Raw genomic sequence first — 14,558 nt, 5'->3', positions numbered from 1 at the left:
ATGATACAGCTCCATTTATGATTGCAACTAACTCTACTAGCTAAAATTGATTGCATTAAATGCTAAAACTGATACATAAACCCATGGTTGCAGAGAGTAAAGATTCCAACTGAAGTCGGGGCAGGAGTCCATTGTGGTGCTTGTTGCCACTGCTCAGGGAAGCATCTCTAAGTTCAAACAATTAGTTAATGTGATCAAAGCAGGAAGAGCACATACGTTTTCACTTTATTAAAATATTGCATAGATACAGAGCAGTTGGGCACATCCATTCTAAGGCACTGTCCTGGTTTGAATGCAATTCCACAAGAGAGAAAAGAGAAGCCATTACATTCAGTATTATTTACCTCTACATTCAGACTCCTCCCCTGTTCCATGTTTATTGCTACTGGGATCTCGATTTTATCCCCAAACTTATAGCAGCATCATACTGGGACCTGGATGACAAAAATGAAGGACACATCCTGGCTCTAGTACTTGGTATGAATTGACACTTAACTACAAACTCTCTTGCACTGCTCTCCATTTGTTTCCCAACTCTTGTTTAACTAAAGATATTATAAACTCTTTACAAATTAATTTTTAATAGTTTCCATTAAGCCTAGAACAGGACTAGTTAGGCACATAGTACATACCCCCACAATGCTTATATTAAATATCAGTTGCAAGAACTTTAATGGAATAGAAAAAAATATACTTTCCCTAATTCTAGTTTAAGGAAAGGATGACTGGTATCTTCACAAAGGAAAATACTTGAATGTCCTATTGCTTGCATTTTTTAACAAGGAACTAGACTGAATGAATATTTTCATGTATTAACAGCTTTAACTGACAAAGAGAGTTCTTCCTCTGCTATAGGAACTTGAGTCATTACCACTAGTATATGAGAACATTTATATAAGTAGCAATGTGTGTGTGAGATTATAAGTAAAATTCAAAGAGGTTACAAATCACTGAGCAACACATAAATATCTGAATTACTGACCCTCACCTCCTTAAATGATGTGTTTATGTTACATAAAAAAAATAAGTGTAAAGATTATTTCATAAAAGCCTTGAAGCAACCGGAAATAGCTAGGCTTGGGAACAATCAGGTTATACAGATAGCTATAGAAATATGTGTTAAAGGCAGTGTGTTCCAAGAATATTTGCAGAATACGAGCTCTGTGGGTTATTATTGGGTATACATGAAAACGGGTCCTGGAGTCAAACAGGATTGCAAAACACTGAGCCAAAAGAGGTACTTTTTCCATCTTCATGAGACGACCTCTCAGAATCCTCATAGGCTGATGTGCACTGTGAATCTACAAAGCAGAAATAGCAGGAAGGGATTCCCAAACTTACTTGCAAACTATCTTATAGAAATAGGTGTTCTATGACACACACTTAGGGAGACACTGAATTAAAGAATGGGTAAAATTTTAAAGCACTGAGAGACACACAGTTGAATAGCAAAGGAGAGTGAAAAGCAAAGGATACTGGTTCCTCAGTCAGTGTAAATTAAACTAGAGTCTACCTGTATGACTTCAACTGACAAATGGGTTCTTCCACAAAGAGTTGACTTATCCTGGGAACAAAATAAATCATCAAACCAATACTCAGCTCTGAGCAGCATCACCCCAGACTGCCAACTAAGCAGATTAGTCAACTTTGCAAAATTCAAAAGTAAAGATTAAAATTCTAATTTCTTCAAAAACAAAATTTTCAATGGAAAGAACCCAGTTCATAGCAGGCAAACGAAATTCTCTTCATCCATGTGTTCCTAACACATTTTTATTATTTCATAAAATACACTGTCTCCTTTGTTGTCACTTGAGACACATATAAAGTTTTAAACTAATATAATCACTTTTAATAATGACAGCAGAATAATTATGGTAATACTGTAATAGATATGCCAGATAAATATGATAATCCATTATGTTGACCCTATCCTGAAAAGGATTGCCATTATTTTTATGCTGACATTTATGATATGGTTGGCTTGGTTCACAAAAATTGTCAATGTAATAAAAAAAATGAGTTGCAGAGACAGCATAAATCAAATCTATGAAAACTGAAAGAGTAGGTAGATACTCTAGAATTCATATAACTTGGAAGATGGGTTTTTAAAGTAGAAAAAAAAAGCTTTTCTTTTCTTACAAGCTCAAACAAAAGAATTCTTCCAAGACAAACAGGCTGCTGCATGTTTAAGATTTTGTTTTGGGGTTAGTTATCAATCTCTGTAGGATTTGTCTCCTTTAACAATCCTTAAAGAAGTCCTCTAAAGTGAGTGACTTGGTGCATAATAAGGCCTGCTCTCTGTCTGAAGCTTTTAGAACAATGACTACACTTGTATGGCTTCTCCCCTGTATGAATTCTTAAATGAATAACAAGGCTTGGTCTCTGTCTAAAGCTTTTCCCACAATAATTACATTTAAAAGGTCTCTCTTCAGTGTGTGTTCTCTGGTGCAAAGTAAGAGCTGTCAGCCTACTAAAACTCTTCCCACAATTATGACATCTATGAGGTTTCTCACCCGAATGAGTTTTCAGGTGTCTTTTAAGACTTGATCCATGACAAAAGCTTTTCCCACACTCAAGACATTTATATGTTTCTTCTTCGGAATGGGTTCTCTGGTGCCCTATAAGGTGTGACCGCCGAGTGAATCGCTTTTTACACACAGTGCATTCATAGGGTCTCTCCCCTGTGTGAAGTCGTTGGTGTCTGTAAAGGTCTGAACTACGGAGGAATCTCTTTCCACATTCAGGGCACTTATGAGGTTCCTCTCCTGAATGAATTCTCTGGTGCCCTGTAAGTTGTGACTTTCGAGCAAAACATTTCCCACACTGAGAACATCGGTGAGGTTTGTCACCCGGACTCTTCTTCTTATGGGGTCTTGGGTTGAGAGGTTCTTCCAAGTTGGAGCTCTCAGGTTTCTCTCCTGCTGAGGGGTTCTGATGCTCTACAAGTTTTGTTAAATCTCTCTGTAAATCCTCTGGAGGGGTTTCCCATTGATTTTCTAGCTGTACATAGTCTTTTTGCAAAATGGGGCCATGAAGAGCATTCCCATCTAAAGTAACAATAAATGGATACATATTCTCCAGTTTTTTCTGTTTTTCTGAAGTATCTTCTTCATTTTCTATTCCAATCTCAAAACCTGAGAGAAGAAACAGAATACAGATCTCACCATGTCCCACATGGAAAAGAACATGAGGGAAAATGAAGAGTTTATATTAAACCATTCATAGAAATAAAGACGTTCCTTAGTAGAATCCAAAACTCTTTACCCTGATCAAGGTTGATTTTTTTCTTTTCTTTCTTGTGTGGTATCAATGAACAATTACTTACCTAACTTGGAATCAAGTAATTGCTTAATTTCTTTGGAATCTTGCAGTTCCTTCACCCATGCCTCTTCTCTATGTTCCAAAGGAAAGCTCACGTCAAGTTTTGGTATTGGGTATCCTTGCCAGAAGAAAGATGAGAAGCATAATAGTTTGGGTTATCAAAGGTTTTTACAGAGTTAAACATGATATCTTGGACATGTGGCTGCTTAATATTCACTTCCTCCTCAATTACTATTACATCACCCGGAATCTCTTGCAAGAGTCTTTTTTCTTTAAAGATAAGAACAAAAAATGAGAGAACAACCTTTTGTGTTCAACTTAAAGCACTCTTCCTCTAACCTATGGAAGGGGAGTGAATCAATTCTGTGCTGAAATCAATACACTAAATTGCTACTTTATCTATTTTGATAATAGAATTATTTAGGTTAGAGCCAAGAGAGTGAAGTGAAAGTGTTAGTCACTCAGTTGTGTCTGACTCTTTATGACCCATGGACTGTAGCCTACCAGGCTCTTCTGTCCATGGACTTCTCCAGGCAAGAATACTAAAGTGGGTTGCCATTTCCTTCTCCAGGGGATCTTCTCGACCCAGGGATTGAACCTAGGTCTCCCACACTGTGGGCAGACTCTTTACCAACTGGGCCATCACGGAAGACCCTAGGTTAGAGTCAAAATATGAAATAAATCTTCATAAAGTTGGCATTGAAACTGAGAAATGCTGATATTGAGTACTATATGAAGAGAAAGAGGTAAAGCCAGAAGTTTTGCAACTGCTTATTGGAATAATTTCAATTGAGATTTCCAAATTATAATGGAAACTGACTGGGCTGACAACCAGAAAAGCAGCTTATGTTTGCTTCAGCTGAAATCTGGAAGTGGACTGATTCTCCTGAAATTACCCCAAGTAACCATTAAAGAGTGTTTCTCACTATCAGGCTAAGGACAACTGAAGAAATTTCTCCATTCAGTGCCCCCTCCCCGTGTCCTATTACCCTCTCCTTACTGAGAGCCTCTCTGCTCAGTCTCTCTCCACACCCCTTCCTCGCCTTCTCTGCCCTGCCCAAGTTAACTGGTCCGTCATCAAGTGTGGGTTGGAAGTAGCTCATTTGAGATAGAAATGCAGCATGATATTTAAATATTAGCACCATTAAAATAATATTAGCAGGTTAATTTGATGAATTTTAACCATTATATCAAAACATAGGAAGTGGACTAAAGTATCTTATTTTATATTTTCATGGAAAAAAAGATCTTTTAAGATTAAGAAACAAAAATGTGCTTCATATAAAATTATGTTTAAATTCACTATATTGTTTTTTTGGGGGGGAGTTCAAAGCTAAGAATAGGATGAGAGGGCAATGAGACCAAGGTCAAATAAACTGGAGGTCACAGGTCAAAGGAAAGCTGCCATTATGTATTAAAAATGGAAGCAAACTGAAACTTGAAATAAGCAGAGAGAGTAGCAAAGGCCTACATGTGAAATACTGATGTATAACCTAAATGCAAGAAGGGAGACAGATTTCCAGTATGATACCATGAGGAGCTCTGTAGACCCATTTCCCAGGTTAACTGGTGAAAATTATTAAAAATAATACAAGAAACATTTAAAGTCTAGGAAGTTAAGAAACATCTATTTTTAATACCCCCAGAAGGGGGAAAATGGAATAGAGTTACATACAAGAAATATTTCTACATCTCACTGACATTAAGTCAGTATAAATCTGAAGCTGATTATAAGTCAAGATGTACATGTTAACTCTAGAGTAACCACTAAGGGAATAACTAAAAATTGTGAAAATTCATTAAAGTCAGTAAAATGTTACATTTAAAATATTTATTTGGTGTCAAAGAAAGCAGTAAATGACAGATAGAGGGACAAAAAGGATATGAGACACAGATATGAGACATACCCAAAAATGAAAACTAAAATAGCAGATATAAATCCAACCATATCAAAGATAAGATTAAATGGTATGAATTAAACAACTCAATCAAAAGGCAAAGATTGTCAGACTGGATTTTTAAAAATCCAACTATATGCTGTCCAAGGAAACACACTTCAGATTCAAAGATACAAACAGATTGAATGTAAAGGGACAGAAGAAGATATGTTATGCAAGCAGCAAGCAACCATAAGACAGCCAGAATGACTATTAACATCAGACAAAATAGATAGCAGAACAAGAGAATCACTTCATAATGATAAAAGGATCAATCCACCAGGAAGATGTAACAATTATAACCATATGTGCACTTTGTAGTAGCAAAATATATGAAAAAAATGTAAAAAGAAATAGACAATTGATAACAATAGTTGTGGACTTCAATACCTCTTTGCACTGCTAGATAGAAAATTTAGGCAGAATATCAACAATAGAAGACTTTAAATACCATAAACCAACTAAACATCACAGACATTTACAGACAACACTCCACAGTGAACAACAGCAGAATATACATGCTTCTTAGGTGCAGAAAAAATTGTACAGGACAGTTGAGATGCTATAACATAAAACAAATGCTCAAAAATGTTAAAGGATCACAATTACAAAGTACATTCCCCCACTAAAATGACATCATAAATAAGTAACAAAAAGAAAATTGGGAAAGTCACAAATATAAAGAAATTGAACAACACATTACTAAGTAACCCATCAGTCAAAGAAGAAATCAAAAGGGAAACTAGAAATATTCTGAGGTAAATGAAAATGAAAACTTTGGGAGGTAAAACCAGTGCTTAGTTAGAGGGAAATTTATAGCTATGAACGCCTATATTAAAAAGGAAGAAAACTCTCAATAACCTAACTTTACACCTTATACCATACCCTGGATGCAGACAGGAAATGTGTGCTCAAACTTGAGCTTCTTCCTGAATGTTAACTTCATGCAATTTTTAATTATATACCAACTCCAACCCCTACCCACCTCCATTATTCTGCATAACACACAGATCCTTATGCCTCTGGGGCACTCAGTCTCCTCTTCCTGGACTCTCAGAGCCCTGCTTCTGACACTATCACCAGTTTGTATTCTCCAACCTATGCTCAAAGCTCATGTCAGTAGAGGCCACCAACCATTCCCCTTGACCTGTTTCCTACCCTTCTGACCTGAGTTCCCATCTTCTAGTGACTGCAGCCATGAAATTAAAAGATGCGTGCACCTTGGAAGAAAAGTTATGACAAATCTAGACAGCATCTTAAAAAGCAGACATTACTTTGCCAACAAAGGTCCATATAGTCAGAGCTGGTTTTTCCAGGAGTCATAGATGGATGTGAGAGTTGGACCATAAAGAAAGCTGAGCACGAAAGAATTGATGCTTTTGAACTGTGGTGTTGGAGAAGACTCTTGAGAGTCCCTTGGACTGCAAAGAGATCAAACCAGTCAATCCTAAAGGAAATCAATCCTGAATATTCATTGGAAGGACTGAAATCCTAAAGCTGAAGCCCCAATACTTTGGCCACCTGATATGAAGAGCTGACTCATTAGAAAAACCCTGATACTGGAAAAGATTGGAGGCAGGAGTAGAAGGGAGCAACAGAGAATGAGATGGTTGGATGGCATCACTGACTCAATGGACATGAGTTTGAGCAAGTTCTGAAAGATGGTGAAGGACAGGAAGCCTGGCGTGCTGCAGTCCATGAGGTCGCAAAGAGTCGGACATGACTGAGTGACTGAACTGAACTGAAAATATAGAAGCAACCCAAGTATACATTTATGGAAAATGGATAAGCTAAATGTGATATATACATACAAAGGTTTATTATTCAGCCTTTAAAGGGATGGAAATTCTGACATATGCTACAACATGAATGAACCCTGAGAACACTGTGCTAAGTGAAATAAGCCAGTCATGAAAAGACAAACACTGCATTATTTTACATGAGGTACACAGAGTAGTCAAATTCATTAAAACAGAAAGTTGAATGGTGGTAACCAGGAGGTGGTGATGGGGTGGGGGGCAGGGTGTGAAATGTAGAAATGAGAAGTTGTGTAAATGGGTATAGAGTTTCAGTTTTACAAGATGAAAACAGTTATGGAGCTGGATGTTGGGAATGGCTCCACAAAATTACAAATGTATTTAATACCTCTGACCTGTACACATAAAAATGGTTGAGGTTGCAAATCTTAGGTTGTGGGTATTTTATCATGATAAAAAATTGAAAAGAGAAAAATAGGCTTCCTGAGCAGGGTCATTAGCTTAAGGGATTTTCAATCCCACTCGATCTAAGGTGCTTTGTGACCAGCTATTCCCAGAGAGTTATTTCCTCCTTCTACTCTTGATCAGAGTGGCCCATTTCCATCAGGCATTCCCCAACCCTAGAGAGCTCTTGAGCTCTCAAGACAGAAACCAAAGAAAGGAAATCAAACCCTTGCCTTACCAGGGTCGAGAAAGGGTTGGCCTTCCCCAGCAGCACTGAAGCTCAGCTCCTGAGGCCCGGCTTGTGGGATCCATGCCTCTGCCACTGGGACTTCTGGGGCAGGTCCCATTACTTGCAGTGGGGGTGACTCCAGGTGGATGTTTGGTGGTATGTGTGCCATTCCCACTGGTGCCAGTTCTTCCAAGAGCATTTCCTGCCTATCAAGCTGGAGGAAATGCCAGAACCATCACTAAAAGCCCAGATCAGCCCTGCCCAGTAGCAATATAATGCAAGCTACCCATGTCCTTTTAAATTTACCAGAGGCCATATGAAACAAAAAAGGCAACAAAGTTAATCTTAACAACATAATTTAACCCAATATATCTAAAATATCATAATTTCAGAATGTAATCAATATAAACAATTGTTAGTGAGATATTTTACCTACTCTTATTATTTTTTTTTCATTTATTTTTATCTCTTGTTTCATATTAAGTTTTCAGAATGTGCTATGTATGTTATACTTAGAGCATATTTCAATTTGGAATAGCCACATTGCAAGTGCTTAAGAGCCACACTTGGCTATTGGTTACTGTGCTGGGTAGTGCATGATCAGACCATACAAAGATAAAATCGTATATGGTAAGCTAAACCAGAAAGACAGAGAAAGGGAAACCATAAATTCATCCTATCCTAGGAGGCAGGGAACCTTGGATGACTTCTGTTCAGGCAGGCTAACAACAGAGCCCCATCGACACCCCCTGCTGGAGTGCCCCTAATGCCCACCCACAAGTACTTCCTGCCTTCTCCCAAAGATTCTGCCTCTGCTCAGCTATGGGTTTCACTCGATGGTTCTGAACAGAGACCAGTGCCACCACCCCTATGGGGCATTTTGCCTAGGATGGTAGGTGGTGGCTATCAGAATGTATTGAGCCAGAGATGGGAGTCTATATAATTCACAGGGAAGAATTGCTCCACTTCCCAAACCATTTAGGAATGTTCCCTCAAACACTCACGTAGGTAAAAAGAATCTGTCAAGGATCTCACCCTGTTAGTTATATAAACACAAAATATTTTTGCATATTTTAGCATGATTTGGATTTTCTAGAAAAGCATTACTTTGGCAATCAAAGAAAGACTATGCTACTTATTGCTCCAATTGACCAAGAGTTGTTTGTCACTTTGAGAAATCATATGACCAGCAGCAACACCACTCATAATGTTTGAATGTACCATATCACTCAGAAGTTCTGGCTGTCACATTCCCAGTGTATCTATGCATAGAGTCAAGCAAATGACAACTCCCTAAAGTTTTGGTGCAGTCAAGCCCAAATACATGCACAAAAATGCTTATTAGTTTATAAGAAATCACATTCCTTTTCTTTTATATTCCTTCTAGACTCTACTCAACTCAGGGTTGGCAATATGTTCTTGTAAAGAGACAGATAGTAAATATTTTAGGCTTTGTGGGTAGTACTCGAGTACTGGTCTGTTGTCTCTTCTTTTTTTAACCATCCTTCAAAAAGGTAATAACCATGACTATTTCGTGGGTTGTATAAAAGTAGGCTCTGTGTAATATTTGGCCCACAGGGCACTTATTATATTGATTTTTTCCCTAATTTTGTATATGTAATTTGTATTATTCATAAATTTCATTTTAGGATAGTAAAAGGGACATTACCAAATATTTGTTATAGAAGTGGAGTTGGGTTTAATAGTTGAGACTGTCTGGAGCCTATTCCAGCAGAAGGAAAAATTGGAAAGCTCCAGCAGGGAAATCCTGTGGTACCAGTCAGAAGGTCTGATCCAAGATCCCAACCTCTTTTTCTCACCTGCTGCTCTGGTATCTCAAGTTCTCTCTGTAAGTCTTCTATCAGTGACACAACTCTTTCTCTGTTCTCTGGGCAATGCTCCCTCACCCAAGTCTCTATCTCTGTGGGGAGAATCGTTAGGAACTGCTCCAACACCAGCAGCTCCAAGATTTGCTCCTTAGAACGCATCTTTGGCTTCAGCCATTGACAGCAGAGCTCCCAGAGTTTGTTGAAAGCTTCATGAGGCCCAGCTGCTTCTTTGTACTGGAACTGCCGGAAGCGCTGGCGGAAGACCTCACAGTCAGTATCATATTCTTGAAACACCGAGCCCTGATTCAAGGAGGCCTGGATTGCACAACCCAGGGCCACAGCCATTGCCCTCTTCCAGCAATGTGCAATTTATATGAAACTTGAAGTGGCAGATTCAAATTTCTTTACTTCTGTTATCCTCCAGGTGGAGCCACCTATGTATATGCTGAGGTCGGGACAAAATGAGAAAAGAGAAATAGTAGTGGTTACCAAAGGGCAGATTTACCTCCCTTAACTTGCTTCCTTTTCTCCAAAGCCCTAAGGAAGCAAATCAATCTTTGAGGGGGGTGGAATTGAGAATCTGATGAAAGCCATGAACTCTCTTCTAGAAAAATACACATCACATGAAATTCTGCATTTAATTTCATTAAGGCTACAAAATCTTTAAGACCATCTATGGATTCTCTAGAAATGTACTCTCCAATCTGGTATTCAATAGTCCCATGTGAGTTGGGAGGAGAGATAAATTAGGAGTTTGGGATTAACATATACACATTACTATATATAAAATAGGTAAACAACAAGGACTTACTGTATAGCACAGGGAATTATACTCAATATCTTTCAATATCCTATAACACAACATTGTAAATTAACCACACCTCAACAGAAAAAGTGGGCTTCCCTGATAGCTCAGTTGGTGAAGAATCCACCTGCAGTCCAGGAGACCCTGGTTCAATTCCTGTGTTGGGAAGATCCAATGGAGAAGGGATAGGCTACCCATTCCAGTATTCTTGGGCTACTCTTATGGCTCAGCTGGTAAAGAATCTGCCTGCAATGTGGGAGATCTGGGTTTGATCCCTGGGTTGGGAAGATCCCCTGGAGAAGGGAAAGGTTACCCACTCCAGTATTCTTGCCTGGAGAATTCCATGGACTGTATAATCCAGGGGGTTGCAAACAGTCGGACACGACTGAGTGACTTTCACACTTTCACTTTCAACAGAAAAAAGCAGGCCTACATGGATGCTTAAATTAATTAAACTAAAAATTCAATTTCTCACTCATACTAGCCACATTTCAAGTGCTCAAGTGACATCTTTGTGTGGTACATATATACAATGGAATATTACTTAGCCATAAAAAGGATGAAATATTGCCATTTGCAGCAATATGGACGGATCTGCAGATTGTCATACTGAGTGAAGTAAGTCAGACACAGAAAGACAAATATCATATGATATCAAATGTGCGGAATCTTAAAAAATGATACAAATGACTTATCAACAAAACAAAAAGTTACAGATGTAGAAAGTAAACGTATGGTTATGAGGCGGTAAGGGAGGGAGGGATAAATCGGAAGATTGGGATTGACATATACACACTACTATATACAGAACAGATAACTAATAAGGACCTACTGTACAGGGAACTCTACTCAATACTCTGTAATGGCCTATATGGGAAAAGAAACTAAAAAAAAGAGTGATATATGTATAACTGGTTCATTTTGCTGTACGCCTGAAACTAACACAACACTGTAAATCAACTATATCCCAAAAAAATTTTTTTAAAAAGGAGAGACATCTCTGCAGAAAATTCTATTGTACAACTCTGCTCTAGAATTCCATGGACCTAAAGCAAAGAAACCCTTCCCTTAAACGAACCCCTCCAGATTTAGTGGCTTCTGAACCCACTTCCAACCTAATTCCCACTGTCTTGTGGTTTTGCATACAGCTAGGCCACAGAAGAAATGGCAAGCAATATTTACAATGGTGAAGGACCCTAAAAGTTCATCTACCTTTGAGGAGCCCTTAGTCATCTTCAACCATGGGGATCTGAGCTAGACTCATGCCTTGCAAAGAGAGTAAGCCACCAATCCCTTATTCCTACCCGCTAGGGGTCACCTGTAGTTCAGCCAACACCACCATGACCCTCACCCTGAAACAGCATTCTAAGTGACTTTCTCATGAGAAAAATACATGGCAACAAGGCAGGCCAGCAGGAATCAGGTCTGCATTAATAACCAAGGACATTTCTCACATTTGTCACGCCTTGTGCCAGGTACTGTTCTATGCCTCCCACATATATTGGTTCATTTAGCCCTTACCCGACATCAGGAAGTGGGCTCTAGTACCGTGTCCTGAACACAGGTGAGAGACTGAGGTAAGGATGAGAAGGACTGAATAACTTGTTCCAAGTCACACAGTAAATGCCAGAGGGGAGTGGCAAAGAGTTTGGAACCGACCTACTACTGCAATGCTAAAGTCTAAAAACATCCAAATGTTCTCAGTGTGATCTCTGAGGTCACAGAGGCCCTCACATACATGTCTCCATAGATGCCAACCCTAGTACCCACCCGGGCACTGTGGCTCTTCTCTGTCTGTATTTTCAGGGGCACCTCATGTGCCTCTCCTCCTTCTTGGAGTGGGACAAGGAAAAAATACTCATGATTCCAGCCAGTCATCCCAAATGGACACAGTCCCCATCTCACCTTTATCTTGATGGTAGTCTGGGTTTTGGCGTCAGACCCATCTAGTGATAACCTGCTAGCTGTGTGATGCTGACACCCAGGGCTTCTGTCGTTAACATGAGATAATCACAGAATCTCTTTCCTAGAAGTTCCCTCGGCAGAGCCCACAGCAGCATGCTTGGCACAGAGGAAGTGCTCAGGAAAGGTCATTTCCTAGGAAGCTTCTATTTAACCTCCACCCTGCCAAGACACCTAAGTATCTCGGGGGCATCCAGGGACGTGCCTTGAACGTGCTCCAGCCTCGCAGCTGGGCAGCCCTCCCCCGACGGTCCCAAATCTTACACAACGTCGACCAGGGAACTGGTTTCCCCCGCGTCGGCCCCTCCGGAGAAAAACTTCACTCCATCCCAGGGCGGATGGCTCCTCCCCAAACCCTCCTGAGTGAACCCGGGCCCATAGGGCCCGTGGATGAATAAGGGTATAAAGAGAGGGCACTCGGGAAAAGGATCGGGGGACAAACCAAAAAGCGGGTTGAAAATCGGGTACCCGCGGTGCGGCGCGGCCCCAGCGCGCTCCCCGGGGAGGATGTTGAGCTCCCCGCCCCGGAGAAGCCCGGGAAGGCCCGGCGGGTCGCAGGGGACGGCGGCGGGGACCCGGGCCGGACATGGGCCCTCCGCCTGTCGCTCCTTCCCGCGCCCGCCGCCCGATCGGGACTGGAGGCGGCGGGTTAGCTCAGCCCGAGCGAGATGAGAGCCCGGCTCCCCGCGCCCGCGCCCGCGCCCCAGGGACGGCCACGCCCTCTGGCCGCTCCGGGACTCACCGCCTCAGCGCCCGCGGCTCTCCCAGCCTCACTGGGTGCAGCTGCCCATGGCGCAGGCGCGCGGTCGCGCTGAGGACTACAACTCCCGGCAGGCTCCACGACACTCGCCCAGCGATCTCAGTCTCTAAGGATGCTGACGCGGGAGAGGCTGGGATTTTCCTTGGCCTCCCTCGGCCCTGAGGCCTCTTTGGAAGCGATCCCATTTCCGGTCTTAAACGCCTGTACATTCCCGGGGATTGGGTGGGGCATGCCGCTGTTCTAGATCCTAGCGATGGCTTCTCTCCCATCAGCCCTAGAGTAACTGGAGCGGCTGGGGACTTCCTGAAATCCGTTATGACTCGATCAATGCTTCTCAAACCTCTTTTTAGGAAGAATTTCTTGTGAGGACCTGTTAAAAATTCAGCTTTCTAGGCTCTCCCCCGACACCCGTACGCATTGGATCTCGCGTGAGCTGGAGGATTCGCATTTTAATAAGCTTTCCTGGGGATAATGACCCTGATCTTTCCCTTCCGCATCATAGTGCCCTTGAGCTATCTTTGTATTTTCCTCTTAAAGAACTAGGATTTGACGAAGCTCAGTTCAGTTCAGTTCAGTCGCTCAGTCGTGTCTGACTCTTTGCGACGACCGCAGCACGCCAGGCCTCCCTGTCCATCACCAACTCCCGGAGTTTACTCAAACTCATGTGCATTGAGTCGGTGATGCCATCCAACCATCTCATCCTCTGACGTTCCCTTCTCCTCCTGCCTTCAATCTTTCCCAGCATCAGAATCTTTTCAAATGAGTCAGTTCTTCACATCAGGTGGCCAGAGTATTGGAGTTTCAGCTTCAGCATCAGTCTTTCCAATGAATATTCAGGACTGACACCCCTCTCTGATTTCGGCCGCCACCAGAGAGCTCTTGGATCTTTATGTCGCCAACATGGCCCCGCCTCTTGTCTTCCAATTGGTCTTTCCCTGTTCCCGCCCCCGGAGTCAAATTTTCACTTCTGGGAGGTCAGCGGAGAATTTTGGCCAGGCCAGAGGCAATGATGTCATCCGTAAGATGTAGTCCTCACATTTGACCCGAGCTAGTTTGTATGTGTGTCCTCACATCTGACCTGAGCTAGGGGTGTGTGTGTGTGTGTGTGTGTGTGTGTGTGTGTGTGTGTGTGTGTGTGTGTGTGTGTGTGTGTGTGTGTGTGTGTGTGTGTGTGTGTGTGTGTGTGTAAGCTGTGCCTCCCAGAGGCGCTGGTGGAACTGAGCTAGGGGTGTGTGTGTGTGTGTGTGTGTGTGTGTGTGTGTGTGTAAGCTGTCAGAGGCGCTGGTGGAACTGAGCTAGGGGTGTGTGTGTGTGTGTGTGTGTGTGTGTGTGTGTAAGCTGTGCCTCCCAGAGGCGCTGGTGGAACTGAGCTAGGGGTGTGTGTGTGTGTGTGTGTGTGTGTGTGTGTGTGTGTGTGTAAGCTGTGCCTCCCAGAGGCGCTGGTGGAACTGAGCTAGGGGTGTGTGTGTGTGTGTGTGTGTGTGTGTGTGTGTGTGTGTGTAAGCTGTGCCTCC

General features: G+C 41.8%; 1 protein-coding gene across 2 annotated transcripts; it reads right to left on the bottom strand.

Annotated features, from left to right (window-relative positions):
* Positions 1-204: 204 nt before the first annotated feature.
* On the bottom strand, positions 205-13,882 carry ZNF449 (zinc finger protein 449). 2 transcript variants are annotated; one of them, XM_065917001.1, is made up of 5 exons: positions 13,027-13,882; positions 9,509-9,962; positions 7,698-7,902; positions 3,326-3,439; positions 205-3,134 (listed from the first exon to the last, which is right to left on the bottom strand). In XM_065917001.1, exons 2-5 carry the CDS (start codon positions 9,860-9,862, stop codon positions 2,248-2,250), a joined length of 1,560 nt encoding a protein of 519 aa, XP_065773073.1. In that variant the 5' UTR covers positions 9,863-9,962; positions 13,027-13,882; the 3' UTR covers positions 205-2,247. The 2 variants fall into 2 exon arrangements, with proteins under 2 accessions (XP_065773073.1, XP_065773071.1); XM_065916999.1 differs by lacking the exon at positions 13,027-13,882 and adding an exon at positions 12,228-12,983.
* Between the last annotated feature and the right edge of the window lie 676 nt (positions 13,883-14,558).

This window comes from Muntiacus reevesi, chromosome X, assembly GCF_963930625.1.
Source record: "Muntiacus reevesi chromosome X, mMunRee1.1, whole genome shotgun sequence".
Classification (NCBI taxonomy): domain Eukaryota; kingdom Metazoa; phylum Chordata; class Mammalia; order Artiodactyla; family Cervidae; genus Muntiacus; species Muntiacus reevesi.
Note: the sequence above shows the minus strand (reverse complement) of the source record. Positions and strands in the feature narration are given on the sequence as shown.

Excerpts from the sequence above, each read along its gene's own strand:
- ZNF449 (XM_065917001.1), bottom strand. The coding sequence starts at position 9,862 with ATGGCTGTGGCCCTGGGTTGTGCAATCCAGGCCTCCTTGAATCAGGGC. Across the intron at positions 3,440-7,697 it reads CCAACCCTTTCTCGACCCTG|GATACCCAATACCAAAACTT; the intron begins GTAAGGCAAGGG and ends TCTTCTGGCAAG. Across the intron at positions 3,135-3,325 it reads ATTACTTGATTCCAAGTTAG|GTTTTGAGATTGGAATAGAA; the intron begins GTAAGTAATTGT and ends TTCTTCTCTCAG.